This window comes from Cyprinodon variegatus, unplaced genomic scaffold (assembly GCF_000732505.1).
Source record: "Cyprinodon variegatus isolate N-32 unplaced genomic scaffold, C_variegatus-1.0 Scaffold190, whole genome shotgun sequence".
NCBI lineage: Eukaryota > Metazoa > Chordata > Actinopteri > Cyprinodontiformes > Cyprinodontidae > Cyprinodon > Cyprinodon variegatus.
Window position 1 is genome coordinate 161396 of NW_015150643.1, and position 15850 is coordinate 177245.

General features: G+C 41.9%; 1 protein-coding gene across 1 annotated transcript; it reads right to left on the reverse strand.

Annotated features, from left to right (window-relative positions):
* Nucleotides 1-583: 583 nt before the first annotated feature.
* farsa (phenylalanyl-tRNA synthetase alpha subunit) lies at nt 584-13279 on the reverse strand. Its single transcript, XM_015379340.1, has 13 exons — nt 13105-13279; nt 12771-12908; nt 10751-10849; nt 10541-10659; nt 7417-7509; nt 6837-6965; nt 6642-6757; nt 6474-6558; nt 6290-6389; nt 2634-2802; nt 2470-2547; nt 2231-2345; nt 584-879 (listed from the first exon to the last, which is right to left on the reverse strand). Exons 1-13 carry the CDS (start codon nt 13249-13251, stop codon nt 774-776), a joined length of 1494 nt encoding a protein of 497 aa, XP_015234826.1. The 5' UTR covers nt 13252-13279; the 3' UTR covers nt 584-773.
* Between the last annotated feature and the right edge of the window lie 2571 nt (nt 13280-15850).

Sequence of the window (15850 nt, forward strand, 5' to 3'; positions counted from 1 at the left end):
AGACTGCTACTCTGGGTCTCTGAGCAAGACCCTTAACCCCACACTGCTCCCAGGGCGCCCCACAGTGGCAGCCCACTGCTCCCCAAGGGGATGGGTTAAATGCAGGGGTAAATTTCTCCAATGTGAGATCAATAAAGTTCATTTATTTTTATTATGTACCTTTCGGATCATTCTCATGCAGATCAAATCCTTTTGTTCAATGTAAAAAAATAAAACATTGCTTAAAATCTGCAGTTTTTATTGCGTCTATGTTTAAAAACACACATTTTATATTATTTTTAGCTGAATTTAATAACAGTCGCTGTGGAAAAACCGAAGAGTAACAGGTTGAAGACCTCTGGCCTAGTCAAAGCCCTGGAATAAACCTGAGAATCTGCATCCCAGGTTAAAAACTGCTGCAGAAAACTATTTCTATCAGTAACTCACAGAATTTCTTCACACTTTGAGTTCATCTATCAAATACAATCCAAACAAAATGCATCGAAATACTTCAATTTGTTGCTTTTAAGTGAAAATTGGGCATGAAAACATGAAAATTTATTAGTCCAAGACGTGGAATTAAAGCATAATTCATGACAGAAAATAGGTCGTTAGAAAAAGCTTTATTTAGCCGCAACTTTTGAAATGAGGTGTGGACTCTCATTCATCAGCTTCTCCTCCAAACGGCTCCCTTCAGAAGAGGGGCGGGGAATTCTGTGTGCTGCCGAGGAACGTTTTCACGGTCGGGGTTAAACAAGTCCAAACACGAACCAGCTTCACAGACGGGCTGAAGCTCAGGAGTCCAGGCGACATATGGGGCTGTCGTAGACCATCTGCAGGTTCACCTTGTGTCCCACCAGCTCCCGGATGTTGTTGATGCCGTATTTGATCATCGTGGGCCTGCGGATCGGAGGAGACGGATGAGTTAGCATAAAGAACGCTGCAGATACGTCTCTGCTGCAAACACAGTTTCTGTTGAGACTAAGACTGAAGCCATAGAGACCATGAATCAGACCAGGATTCCAACATCAAATTCAAGCACCTTCAAGGACTTTCCAGAAGCAACGCCTTTAAATTCACGAGCATGTTGCAGCATTTATCTGCTGTTACGATACCTTAAAAATGCTCGTTGCAGAATTCTCATTGGATTCTGCACATAAAGAACGATATTGAGACCCGATTGACAATCCAATCAGAATAAATGTAAACATTTTACAGAATCAAGATATTCTGCATCGCGCTGAACTGATGGCAGAACATTCAAATCACCATGTTTGGAAACATTTCTAGTCTGGTTGGCTGTTTTATTCTGATTACCTATGAGCGCCTGTTTCTTAGCCAGAATTCATTTCAATTGGTGCGAGAAATTTTGTGCACGTATGAAGTGAATTGTGTTCCATTATTGTTGCACGTTTTTTGTAAAAAAAAAAAAAAATTATCCTGAAACAGACAAACAAAATTGTCATCATCAAAGAAACTTTTGGTAGTAAAATAATTGAAAAAAAAGCATAAACTAATTTCGTGATCGATTTATCCGACTCTAAAAGATGCCGTTAGCTACAAGAACAACATTTTACAAAAATTGTGAAAAATGTATCATTTTGATTTTAAAATAAAAAATTATTTGCCTGCTCTATTCAGAGCTCCTTATCGCCATAGTTTTAGGTTAATCTGGTTTAAATCTGCATAAAATTTTCTTTAAGGAACCTTTTTCCATCTTATCTTTTTATCGATTTACTAAGAAAAAAAAATCAAATCCCTTGGCTAATCGAAGAAAATCTGATTAGCAAAAGAAAAAACCTTTTCTGTTCTATAAATTGTTTTCTAAATGGGATTTTTCTCAAAAAAAATTTTTTTTTTTGCTTCAATAATAATAATAATAATATGAGAATAGGGGGGGTTGGCCTGAATGTTTTCATTCTTTGCTGTTGTGGAATAAAGAATATTGATAGATCAGTGTGTAATGATTATTCCTAAGAGATCAGGAAGTGTTTGCTTTGGGATGGAAACCTTGTTTCTTGTCTAAAACCATTCCTTTTATTACTGTAATTTGTTTAAGCTTGAGCAGAAATGGAAAAAAATGCTCTTTTTTAACCAGAGATCTGTTAAACTAGATCTGCTCTTTTTGCAACTTTTATGAGACACTTTTATATGAAATAGGGCATCAGAAAGTAAACCGACATGTGGGTTCAGAAACATTTTGAATCAAATAGTGGTTTGCTTCCAGCGGTGATGTTGAACAGAGGCTCACCTCTCCAGAGAAAGGCCCCAGGCGATCACAGACACGTCCTCAGGGAGCCCCATGGGCAGCAGCATCTCTGGTCGGAAGACCCCCGAGTTTCCCACTTCTACCCACTTTTTCAGCCCTGAGGGAAACAACATTGATACGTTTTAGTCAAACACAGAATTTAGTTGTCCAGGGTTACAGATGAGATAGTGATGTGAACATGGATGCAAAGCAGCAGGTCTGCAGGTGATCGGACCGTTTACCTTCATGGTAGCTGAACACCTCCATGCTGGGCTCTGTGTACGGGTTGTAGGCTGGTTTGAAGCGTAGCTTGGTAATTCCTGAAAGAGACGGAGCGCTGGGAATGTTTATATTTCCAAAAATATGAGAAGATTGAAGCGCTTCTGTGCCGTTTGTAAATCTGTACCTAGCTTGGTGAAGAACTGGTGGAGAACCCCCATGAGGTCCCCCAGCGTCAGGCCGTAGTCGGCCACCACTCCCTCTATCTGGTTGAACTCAGCCAGATGGGTGGCATCCAGGGTCTCGTTCCTAAACACCCGGTCGATGGAGAAATACTTCACAGGCGTGAATTTCTCCTGTAGGGTGAGAGGAGCATTGTGGGTAATATCAGAACCAGGATGGTAACTCAGAGCCTGGTCGGCATCGACTCCATTTGAGTCAATGGAACCAGCAAACCAATTGTTTTATCATAAGGAATTACATCTAGGTGATGACCTGAGCTACAGCAGGGACAGATGTGCCAGATGTTTGGATGTTCTTCCTTTTGTTTTTCCCCACCAAGCATCGTTGGTTAGCTACAGTACAATTACCTAACCAGACACATTCCTTAAAGAGTCTCTCATTAGATCTTCCATTTAGAAGCAGCTTTTCATCCAGACTCCTGCTAAAGCTGCTTCTTCCATCCAAATCCAGCTCTGAAGTGTCTCAATCTCATCCTTCATGCCCAATAGTTTTCATTTGTCTCCTTTAGAAGAATCCAAATGTTTAAAGAATTTATACTTTTTTTGTGCGTTGATGATGTTTCCCTTTTTAAAGATGAGAACATTTCTGAGTCCTTCTCAAGAACATACTCTGTGAGAAACGATTCCGTACTCGCGTTCTTATGAATTGAGAAAGGGCAACCGTCTTCGGACTCTCCTCTCCTGTAGATTCCACCGATGCAGTAAAATGCTAACCAACCAATGGGCAGAACTTAACCCTCTAAGACACAGCCCTTGATATAATTAATTACAAAGGCAAATAAATAAAGAAGCTAATTAAAAGAAATATATACATTTATGTCTCACTGTATATCCAATTTCTACCTACATTTATTAGTTTATTGTATTTTTGGGGAGAATTAATTGTATGCTTATTTATTTATTGAGCATTTATTTATTTATTTTTAAATACGGCAGAGTTGGTCCTCTATAATTTTGGCTTTAATTCTGTAAAAATAAGAAAACCAGTAAAATATGTAAGTTGAACCTGTTTTTTTTTTTTTCTTTTTCCAAACACAAGTCTCAAAACAACAACAGCCCTGCATTATCATGCAGTTTGTTGGCAGTAATCTATCCCATGATAGGTTGAAAACCTTTGATCAGTTTTTAGACACTTTAATAACTGACATTATTCTTATTCATAACACTAATAACTCTCCATACGTATTTCAAACATGCAGATTCAACACCATGAGGTCAAACTATGAGCTCATGCGCCTTCTATTCAATTCAGTTTTTTTAAATAGCGCCAATTCACAACTCGTGTCATCTAAAGGCACTTTACAGAGACAATTCAAACAGATCATACAGCCAAATTGATTTCATGTTTTCTATCTAAGGAAAACCATCTGCTGTCTTGCTTTTTATCAGCCTATAGATTCTCTCCTCCTCGCTTTTGGACCCGTTTCTGTGGCTCATGTCAATCTTTTTCACTTTGAGGGAGTCCCTGCCTGTGATTGGCTATTTTTCAGAAAAATCCCGCCTCTTGAGACAATACAATTTTCCGCTTGTATGTAGCTAAAAGTTTCTGGTTTGCAGATTTAATTTTTGCCAGCGGGTTTTAACAATTGTAGTTACCGTATTTTCCAGACTAGAGAACGCACCTCACTGTAAGTCCCGCCCACCAAAAAACTGGAAATGTGCATATATAAGTTTCTCCCACCAATCCTGTAGGGGGAGCTCTACATATAACCCCTGGAGTAGAGACGAAGAAGAATGCTAGGTCCCATTAGCTTGTTGGCTCGCAGCAGTAAGAGCTTCTGAGTTGTTCTCAGTGTCTTCATTGGTTTGGCAGCTTTAACGCTGCAAATAAATGTCCAAATATGGGAATTTGGGATATTTGTTCTTCGTCGTGCCCGCTACTAGCATGCTTTTGTGCTAAATGAAAATTGGCCCCTTATCCTTTCATTTCCAACTTTGAATTCTCCCTCTGGCGGTTTCAGGAAAGCAGCACCTTCTTATAGGCCCCATGGTTTAAGGTGTGGGAAAAAAGTAGCGGCTTATAGTTAAGAAAATACGGTAATGTAGGTATTTATAAACTGTTTCGCCACGGTTCAGTAAGAAAATGTTTCAGTGGAGTAATAATGACCAGAGCTCCCTCTCTCTTCCTTGAACATAAAAAAAATCCATCCTCCTGGCTTTTTCCTTTTCCTTTAATTGCTTATGTGAGGTGTGCTGATGACCAAAGCGCTCTGTGGTGTCGCCGTAGGAACCAGATCGACTCGGGTCCTGCGCATGCCAGCTACGTTACGCTACATGATTGACTGAACGTTGCCACATGACTTAAAACACAGTGGTTGCCCAGACAATGATAATAACATCATATATCATCCGTTAGCGGCTCTAATGACTGATGAAGTTTTACCTGATTGATGACAAAACTGAAAAAAATCTGTTTATTGTGAAAAAAGTAACTGTTAGACCATGATATAAAGGGAGAGAGCTGGGTAGCGCTGCAGCCAGCTGTGCTCAGTAGCTAACAGGTTAGCCTCTTCTAGCTAGGTCAGTTAGCCATATTAAGCTACACTACTTTTGAATTTGTATCAACAAAAACAGTTTGTTTTCTACAAGTAGAATAACTGTTATTTTCTTCGTCTAAAATCTGTACAAAAGTCATTTTTTAGGATGTTCCATTTTTCCTCTCCTGCCCTCAGATCTTAATAAAAGAATAAAAATAATCAGAGACTTTTTGTGTCTCCTTGTTAAATGGCAGAGCTCAGTCTGTCTTAAGGGCGGATTATACTTCTCCAATCGCACACATCAAATCTCACTTGGGTCTGGTCGCAAACCAGTTTTGCTGGTATGCTTCTGCACCGTCGGTCAGGAATTTCTAGGGACGCACAGCAGTTTCCCGCCAAAGTGCAAGGGGGATCCTATTGGAGAACTCGCGAGGACTTCGGCGGATGGTCATAAGAACTTCTGCGGCGCTGGTGGGAGTGTTTACCTTCCAAAACGACAATGGCGTGTCTGCAAGATGTCACGGAGATGGATCTAGAGTTGCTAGACATCGAAGAGGAACAGGTTCTGTTATTGGAGTTGGCAAAAAGACAAAGGAGGTCGCGTAGGTTTTCCATTGTACTTGTTCCTCAGTTTTTAAAAATGGCGCGCCCTGGCACCGAATCGAGAAGGACGACCATACAGAGAGCCGGAAAGGCATACCAAGGACCAATCACAGCTGCTTTTTGTCTGCGCACTTCCGCTTGAGGTCTGCGCCGGCCGATGCATAGACAGGATTTTTTTGAGGTGCACGATGAATGTTGCAGAACCTCTGCGCGGGGGGCGTGGTCGCACACAGAGACAGATTTGATGGTTGCAGAGGCTATGCATCAGAAGCATCTAGAATGCAGTACTTTCCTTCAAGACTGACGATGACTGTTTTCTACTTTCGGCTACTTTAGATCACCAATGAAATGTAAAATAACAGCAAATATAGATCATAATATTCTGAAACTCCAAAAGAGATTCAATCCTTAAGAAACGGGTTCAATACAGTTTGTCCGAGAGGAGCTGTATGTTGACGACATAAGAAGGGGCAGGTCCCCGAGCAGATCTGGTCCCTACATCGGCTCTGCTCGCCGCTCACCTGCTGTGCCAGCTTATACAGCATGCGGGCGCTGACGGCTGTAGTGTGGGTCCGCAGGATGTTCTTCTGAGCCTCCTCTATCTTCCAGTCGTAATTGTACCTGAAAGGAAGGTTCATGTTTACCAAGATGGGTTGAAGAAGAGCAAACAGTGCAGCAGGCAGGGGGTTAGTAACTGGGTCTCACCCTTGTGAGCCGTAGCCTCCCTCTGAGTGGACCTTTTTCACTCTCTCCAGATACTCCGGTGGAAATCCGCGAGTGAGCGGCGGGTCTGAAAGAGGGGGGAGCTCTGAGTTAGTGATCACTGATGATTGAAGGGGGGGAGATTTTAGGCGCAGTGGGACTGAAACTCACCGGATAAGAAGAAGGTGTCGTGCTGATCTCTGGCTGGGTGCTGCTGAGGCTGGAACAGAGAGTCGAAGTTCCAGAAAGAGCTTTCTACGTAGTTGTTTGTCGGCATCTCGCAGAAACTACAGAAAAAAATAAGAACTTTTAAAAACAAAAGAGTCTAAACTCCATTTCTGCTCCAACTGGCGGTCAGATTCTCACCCCATCTCCAGGAAGATCTGCCTGAACTGCGTTCGCACCTTCATCAGGGGGTGCAGGTGGCCGCAGTCCGGGGCCACGCCCATGGCCTCAAAGTTATACTGTTTGAACTTCTTCTCTTTCCAGCTGCCACTACAACGAAACAAAAAACCCATCAAAACAAACGCTGCCCTGCTCCGGTGACAGAACGCCTCAGGATGCTTTCATCTGCAGCCATGACGACTGGCAGCGTTAAATCCAGCAGCGTCCATCTGAATATCAGAAGGTTAAGGTTTCCTGTGCAGTTTCTTCCTTTTTACTGAGATTGTTTTCTACAACGGTTAGGATTTAAACATGGAAACTGGTTAGATGGATAAATTCATTTTGATCTAAACCTTTAGGCCGTGTATGAACCTCATCAATCATCATGCATCGGTTTGTGCTGCTCTGCCTTTAGGACCAAGCCCTCAGCTCTGGACTCGTCCCCATATTTGAACACCAGTTTCTCTGCGTCCTCCGCCTGAGAGCCTGAACGCCGTCACTGGCTGACGGAGCAGGCCAGGCAGGACGCCGCGTTGGTCGGTTTACCGGCGCTCAGACTCACGTGGTGATCATCTCAGGGGTGAGATCCGTCTCCTGTTTGGTTACGGTGGTGCTGAAGGAGTTCCCCTTGGTGATCCAGTAAGACTTCACAGTGCTGAAACAACAAAGGAACAGAATGACGCCAGGCGTCCATTAAAACAGGAAGCAGGGATTGTTTTCTAAACAAGAGCCCGGCATCTTTAAAGGCGCCTAAAACATGAATAAATTTGACTATTCTTAAGCCTTTAACGATCTTTTAATACTCTTCCAGCTTAAACTGGTAGTTTGATTCCAGCATATCAAGAGTAATCCTTCTTATCCGGGACGACAGTGGCGTTGGATGTTGGAGTTTGCCCTGAAAACGAAGGGTTGACGGTTCAAGCCCCGACTCTGACTTTCACTGTCGTTGTGTCCTTGGGCAAGACACTTCACCTGCATTGTCTACTGATGGTGGTCAGAGGGCCCGGTGGAGCCAGTGTACGGCAGCCCCGCTTCTGTCAGTGAGCCCCAGGGCAGCTGTGGCTACAATGTAGCTTGCCACCATCAGTGTGTGAGTGAATGGGTGAATGAATGTAGTGTAAAGCGCTTTGGTCAAGTCTCCTCACTTGAATAAAGGCGCTATATAAGTACATGCCATTTACCATTATCCTGGAAAACAAGCGTACGTAATCGTTCTACATAAAGCTGTTAAATTGTTTTTCTATCCAAGTTTTCTTTAGACAGAAAACTTTGAATCAATTTGACTGCATTATCTGGTTGATTTGTGAAGCCGGACATTTCCTTTAAAGGCTGGATTCTGACACCCCTGGTCAAGAGGTCGGATTATGCTAGACGCATCCAAAAAGGCCGAATTCCATCTTAGTAGCGTCTGCACTGCATACTTTCCGCATATAATACAAAAATGTTAAACCGTGGAGATTTCAGTGTGGAAAATCTCCACACAACTGTCTGTAGTTGTTTTTTGTATAGCATCATGAGGAGCCCTTTACAGCCTTTCTGCAAAGTTTAAGGTAGTGAGACAAACTTGGTCTACCCAGAGCAGGACTGGACGTCATGCCATCTTGATCTGTTTCTTCACAAAGGAAATAAAGTGTCAGCTTAGTGAAATCAACCTATTTCGTTTATTTAACTGGAGTGGAAAGTTCAAAACCTTTTTCTCACTACACCCACTGTTGAGGGATCACAAATATAGAACATATTATATAGTTATATAATATAGAAAATATAGAACATCCAGAGACTTCTAACAATTTGGACCCTAAAGATCATCATGACAAAAAGATTGCACAAAAAACAAAATTTTTAATGTTGGATGAAACAAAGAGGCTTTGAAAATGTTGGAATAAGCCATGAGTCCTACTTCTACATGGTGAGTGTTGTAGTGATTACATGAAGCACGCCCCACCCCTAAAGCCCCCCCACATATGTGCACAGACAAATGTCAGGACTTCTGCAGGGAGTCCACGCAGACAGGTAGGTGCAAAAACTGAACTTTTACATCCATATACGGCAGGCCTCACTATACACTGGTAAAATGTTCACCTAACGAATTCTTACCATCAAATAGACATTTAAAGTGAAGAAATTTTGTTTTGTACAGCCCTCATGACATTCCCCTTTTCTTAAAGTTCAGCAGGGACCAAAGGTAAACATTGTGGGAGACAATGTAAGAATATGCAGCCAAAAAGGATTTTTGATCTTCTTTTAAGGTTGATATAAAAGGCAAGAACAGATTCTGTTTTAAATTTAATCTTTTAAGGAAATTCTACTCAAAAATGTGTGCAATAATCTGCAAGTGCAGTAAGACAATTGTACTTCTTCAAATCATAATGTAGATTTTTTTTAAATAAGCCTTAGAAAGTGTTTTTCTCATTTTACTGGCAGCTTATTGCATTTATTTTTGAAAGATTACGCAACTAAAAAGCATCCGTGCTATGGCTGCACTGGTGATGTCCATTGAGTGGTCGACACTGGTTCCTGTATGGAGGGAATTTTGCCCCATTATTTTAGCAAGCAAAGAACACATTTTATAAATGAATATTAGATAAAAATGCCATTTAGAAATGAAAAATATTGTATTAAAAAAGGGTTTGCTCTTTTCTTAGATTTTGTTTTTATATATATTGGGTTTTTTTTTTCTGTGCCCATTTTTGTTTCTCTGTTTTCTATCACAGAAAACCAGTTGATTGCATGACTCATTGACTCGAATGCAATCCCTCACACTAAGAATGCTTGTAGCGACAGTGGAGAGGAAAAACTCTCTTTTAACAGGAAGAAACCTCCAGCAGAACCAGGCTCAGTGTGAGCGGCCATCTGCTGAGGGCGACTGAGGTTGCATTTCAATTGGTCAACGTGCATGTCTACAGCAGGCGTTTGTATGTGAAGAGAATGTGATCCGTTTGAAAAGAATGTTATTGGTGAAACTCATTTTGAGCAAAAAAATCTGAAATAATTTTTTTTTTTTTTAAATATGTAAGGTGCAAAAAAAAAAAAAGTATTAAATCTAAAACAAAACTGAAAAAAAATGAGAAAAAACAGCAAAGTTACTGTTTTTTTTTAATCAAAAGGTTTTTCCAAGGTTTCATTTCTGGGTGGCATATTTCTCTATAATGAAAATGTTCTTTGCTTGCAACAATAACGGAACAAAATTCTCTCCATATAGTCTTTTCTTCACATTAAAGCGAAGCCTGAGAACGATCTGCTGATTCTGATGTTCTCCGATGGGGAACGTTCTCTGAAAGGATAGCAGCGGCGCTCAGATCTGCTCTGACTGGTCAGCATCACACGGCTTCTTGGGTAAGAGGATTTGGAGGGAAAACAAACTGGAATAAATCCACGGCATATTTCTACCGTCCAACACCAAAATCCAGACGCCTCAATCCAAGCTAAACTGAATAATCTTTGGCTCTTTGTCCTTTTTTTTATATAATAATAAAATAAAATCAGCCAACTTCAAAATGAGGGTCTGGAGTTACACAATCAGCTGTTTTCATGGGTTCCAAGCTTGGGGATAAATCTAGTAAATCTAAGGCACTTTACATAGTTTTAGATTCCAACAGAGTGGCTCTAAAACTGAAACACCGACCCTCTGCTGCCACCTACTGGCACACAGCAATCACTGCTACATAGAACTCTTGAGAACCTACACTTCAGCGAGGAGTTTCCTCTTCTTCAGCTCATTCTTCTCCTTCTCGTCCAGCTGGGCGGCGTTCCCCTGCTTTACCAGAAGCAGCCTCTCTCTGACCTGGTCTTTTATGCTCTCCACCTGAGGGAATCCACACAACCATCTTAACACGGCACAGTTTGGGGCGTTAATAAGGGCCAAACATGGCTGCTTGGGGAAAGCATCTGCGTACTGTTCGGAATATCCTGGGCCCTCCCTCGTGGGACTTGTCCAAGCGGATCCACTTGTTGGACATGGCCTTACTGAAGCCGATCTTCCCAAAGGAGAGTTTCTGAGAGACAGAAATAAAGAAGCTGAATGACAGCAGGAGAAAAGAATAAAACCGACAAAGTAAAAAAACACAACGAATGCTTGTCCTGGACTTTCCCTACATGTGATCCTGACAATCCGTCACTTTCCTGTCAGAGGGAGAGTTTCTGCCTTAAGCGGACGAACGTCTCTATGGTAACCTTGGGTCTAGTTCAGGGATTCCCAAACATGTCCAAAACAAATAATTATACTCAGTTTTAAATAAGGTATTTTTTTTTTTAAATATTTTGAACCATTTTTATCATTTCATTCAATATTTACTTATTTTTTATTTTTGTATTTTTTTGTTTTTATCATTTAATTTATTATTTTAAGTGTATTTTTAATTATGTAATTGTTTAACACAATGTATTGATGCTTCTAATAATCATGTTTTAGATCAGTGTTTTCCAAACATTTAAGTTTGTGCCCCCTAAAATAATTCAACAGACGTGTAACCCATTTAAAATGCATATAATACATTTAAGCATTAAATACTTTATAATAATATAATTGAACATTTAATCATTTAACCGTGTGCATAATACATTTTAATGTTGCCTTATAAAGGATAACAAGAGAACACTCATAATGTAAGATAAAAGACAGTGACTTTTATTCACGCTTTTGTAAACACAGAGTGTATAGAAAATGAAATATGGATGCATACAGCTTTTCAACAGTGAATGAGCAGCTTACATTTCCATTTATAAAGTGCAGCAATGATCAAAATGTAAATAGTGTAGGACAGGGGTCTGTAACGTTTTCCAGGCTAAAGGACCCCCAAACTGATGGTGAGATGGAGCGGGGAGCCCCCCTGATTATATATATTGTATGAAAATGTGTTAAATCAAACTGTTCCTATAGTCACTCTATTACAGATGGAGTCATATAATGAAAGTAATTTTACCCTTGGATTATTAAAGTATTTCTGATTCCTGGTTGATGGGACAGGTGTTGTGAATGAAACGGTGCCCAGCTTGAAAGAGCTCCTGTGTGTCACTGAATGTGTGCATTGATGACTGAAAGACATCTTCTGCCTCCATTTATCTGTTTACTACAGTGTGTTGGATTAATGTTAATGTGGATTTAAAGAGATTTTAATTAGTGGAAAAAATTGCAGGGGGGATATAAAAAAAAAAAGGCTAATCAACTAAAACTTTCATGACCCGCAGTATAAGACCTCCAGTGTAGGAGAAAACCAGTTTAAAGACAGTTTTATTTTTCATCACATTGACGGTTTGAGGATTAATATTATGCAGTTACTGAATTTGGAGGGGAGTGGGGGCCCAGTGGTTAGAGCATAGAGCTAGGGATCCTGTGGTTCAAGCCCCACTCCCACAGACTGCCACTCTGGGTCTCTGAGCAAAAGATCTTTAACCCCACACTACTCCCCGGGTGCCGCACAATGGCAGCCCATTGCTCCCCAAGGGGATGGGTTAAATGCAAAGGGGGAATTTCTCCAAAGTGAGATCAATAAAGTGGGGTACAAGCTGGACAGGTCGCCAGTCCATAAACACAGAGACAAACATGACAAACAACCAATCACACACACACCTAAGGAGGATTTAGAGAACCAATTAACCTAACAGTCATGTTTTGGACTGTGGCAGGAAGCCGGAGTACCCAGAGAGAAACAATGCATGCTCAGGGAGAACATGCAACATGCAATCTTGTTGTGGATACAGCACATTTCTATCTGTAACATAATCCTGAACTAGGAAACAGACGTAAGATAATTTGGGAGCAAGGTGGGAGGTTTATTTGACACTGATGAATAAATCCCTTTAAAACACTTTATCACAATAGATGAATGCTTGCTCTGATATAATGAGAGTTTATGATTATTATATTTTATTTTCTTAACTAAGATCATAGTTTGTCTCTTTTTGTCTTCCACTCACCATGAGCTCAGCCTGAAGCAGACCCTCCAGAGGGATGGAGCTGAACACCCGGGCTTCATGGCTGCCCTGCTCGGCTATCTCGCTGCCCTCCTCTGTCAGCTCCCAGTGTTTGGAGGAGCGAAGCTCCGCGGAGATGATCTGGATACCAAAGAGTAAAAAATATCTCAGCAGAGTATCACCAGACCTCAGTCAGTCACTCTAACTGATCTCTGCTGCTTCATTCAGCTGCGCTGTTGCTTCCAACTCCTCCTCCTTTAAACACATTGCATCAGTTATGCTAAATGTTGACAGTGACAATCCAACTTCCGCTGCCTCTCAGTCCGCTAATACTTACATCACCGAGCGCTTGAAGACTTTTTACGGCTCCGACGATGACCTGGTGGTCCACCCCGAGGCTGGCCGCCACTTCCAGGGAGTCCACGCCGCCGTCCACCTTCTCAATCCGCTGGAGAAGCGTTTCCACCACACCGGTGTCCGCCATGCTGGAGCCCTGCAAAGCCCGAAAGAGACCGGACGTGACGTAGGTTTTTGGGTAATTAAGGAACCGACCGTGCTCGAGTGGCAAAACCGGTGCTGAGCGCTTCCGCCATATTGAGAGTGGCAAAATATAAAAACAAAACATTTACACGAATAAAATCTAAAAGTATTTTTTCTAAATTACCGTGATAAACTTATATAAAATATCTTCTGAATTACCAAAACGATGTTTTTCTTGATTAACAGATAATTTCTTTTTTTCTGAATTAATGAGATAACACTTCTGTTTTTTTCTGAATTAACAGATCATTTCTTTTTTTTCTGAATTAATGCAATAGCTTCTGTTTTTCTGGATTAAGAGACATTTCTTTCTCTTTTTGAATTAATGAGATAGCTTCTGTTTTTCTGGATTAACAGATAATTTCTTTATTTCTGAATTTATGAGATAGCTTCTGTTTTTTATTTTATTGCCTGAAAGGCAGGTAAAAAAAAAAAATCAAAGGCAGGGTGTTTGTGTTTGATCTTGTGATACTTTATTTTGCCACTAGAGGTACTGAAGTAACAGTGCTACGTTCACACCTAAAGCAGCAGAAGCAGCAAGTTTACATGGACCCAACCTCCTGATTAGCCTGCTCTTTCTTTTTCAGCTTTGCCTCTGGATCTAGTACTGCTACAGAGAGTCTAGCAGATGTTTTAGCTTATTAGAGAAAAAATCATACCCGACATCTTATTGGAGATGATATAAAACAGCTTGATCAGCTCCGTGGTGGACTCGCTGCCAACCGATCTCTGAGGACAAAAACCTGGTTAGCTTCAACAGAACAAGCATTCTTCTCCTTACCCGATGACATTACTCGGCTGCGGATCAGTACCTTGAGGGACGTCAGGAACTCGTGGAGGTTCACCACTGGCTCTGCTGGGTTTTGGACCGCGCTGGAAGCCTGAGGGCTGCACGTATTATCACTCAGATTAATGAGGTTGGCCTCAACAGGAGGCAGCTTGAAGCTCTCTGTCTGGGTCTGATTGGACGAAGTGTCCATAGGCTCACCGTACCTGTCATCCTCCATAGAAGAGTTCTGCTGCAGAAAGCCCAGCAGATGTTTGAGCTTATCGGAGAAAAGATCATACTCCGACATCCTACCACAGATGTGATAAAGCAGCTTGATCAATTCCTCGGTGGACTTGCTGCCAAACGCTCTCTGAGGACAGAAACCCAGTTAGTTTCAACAGAACAAGCGTCTTTCTCCTTAACCGATTACATCACTCGGCGGGGGATCGGTACCTTGAGGGACGTCAGGAACTCGTGGAGGTTCACCCCCGGCTCTGCTGGGTTTTGGACCGCGCTGGAAGCCTGAGGGCTGCACGTATTATCACTCAGATTAATGAGGTTGGCCTGAACAGGAGGCAGCTTGAAGCTCTCTGTCTGGGTCTGATTGGACGAAGTGTCCATAGGCTCACCGTACCTGTCATCCTCCATAGAAGAGTTCTGCTGCAGAAAGCCCAGTAGCTGTTTTAGCTTATCGGAGAAAAGATCATACTCCGACATCCTACCACAGATGTGATAAAGCAGCTTGATCAATTCCTCGGTGGACTTGCTGCCAAACGCTCTCTGAGGACAGAAACCCAGTTAGTTTCAACAGAACAAGCGTCTTTCTCCTTAACCGATTACATCACTCGGCGGGGGATCGGTACCTTGAGGGACGTCAGGAACTGTTGGACGTTCACCACCGGTGCTTCGGGGTTTTGGAGCGCTCTGGAAGCCTGAGGGCTGCATGGGTTGTTTAGGTTCATGAGGTCGGCCTGAACAGGCGCCAGCCTGAAGCTCTCTGTCTGGGTCTGATGGGACTTCTTCAGCTACCTCTTTGCCACCTTGTTGAAGTATTTGATTTTATTCACGTTGACTGTAAATAAAAATTAAACAGGATAAAGAAGTTGAAATCTAATCCTCACCGCCACCAGCTTGTGATGACCACTGCAGAAACAATCCAGCCAGCACATCCCGAGCCAGAGCCCTTTAGCGGGCCAGATCCGTCTCTGGCCCCACAGCTGGCCTCCAGAGACTCTGCTTCGTCTGCGGCCCCACAGCCGGCCTTCAGAGACTTTCTGTTGCCCTCGCCCACCTTTGGTGGGTTGCTTTGTTTTTTGGACATTTTAGCGCATCTGGAATCCACCCTTGAGTGGGGGGTACTGTCACAGTCTTGGTTCTGTTATATTTTCTTTTGAGTATTCAGTTTAACTTTGCTCCATGTTTTCTAGTATTGGTTTAATTTTTATTTTGTTGTGTTTTCTGGTTATATTTCAATTCTTAGGTTTTTATTTGTTGCCCTGTTGCCATCTTGTGTTCTCCTTTTTCCTTAGCTCCTTAGATCGCTCTCTTCACACCTGCTCCCAATCTGCTTGTTAGTCCTCTCTTTGTTCAGTTAGCCATTAATACTCTCCTTGTGCAGTTCCTCAGTGCTGGTTCCTTGTCTTACTTCATCTTACCCAGGCTCCTCGTGATTGTTTTCCCCTGATGTCTCCATGGTTCTGGTTTGTGTTTAATTTTTAAGTTGGTTTTTGGATTCCTGTTTTTGTTACCTGTGATCATTTTATTAAATCTGCAA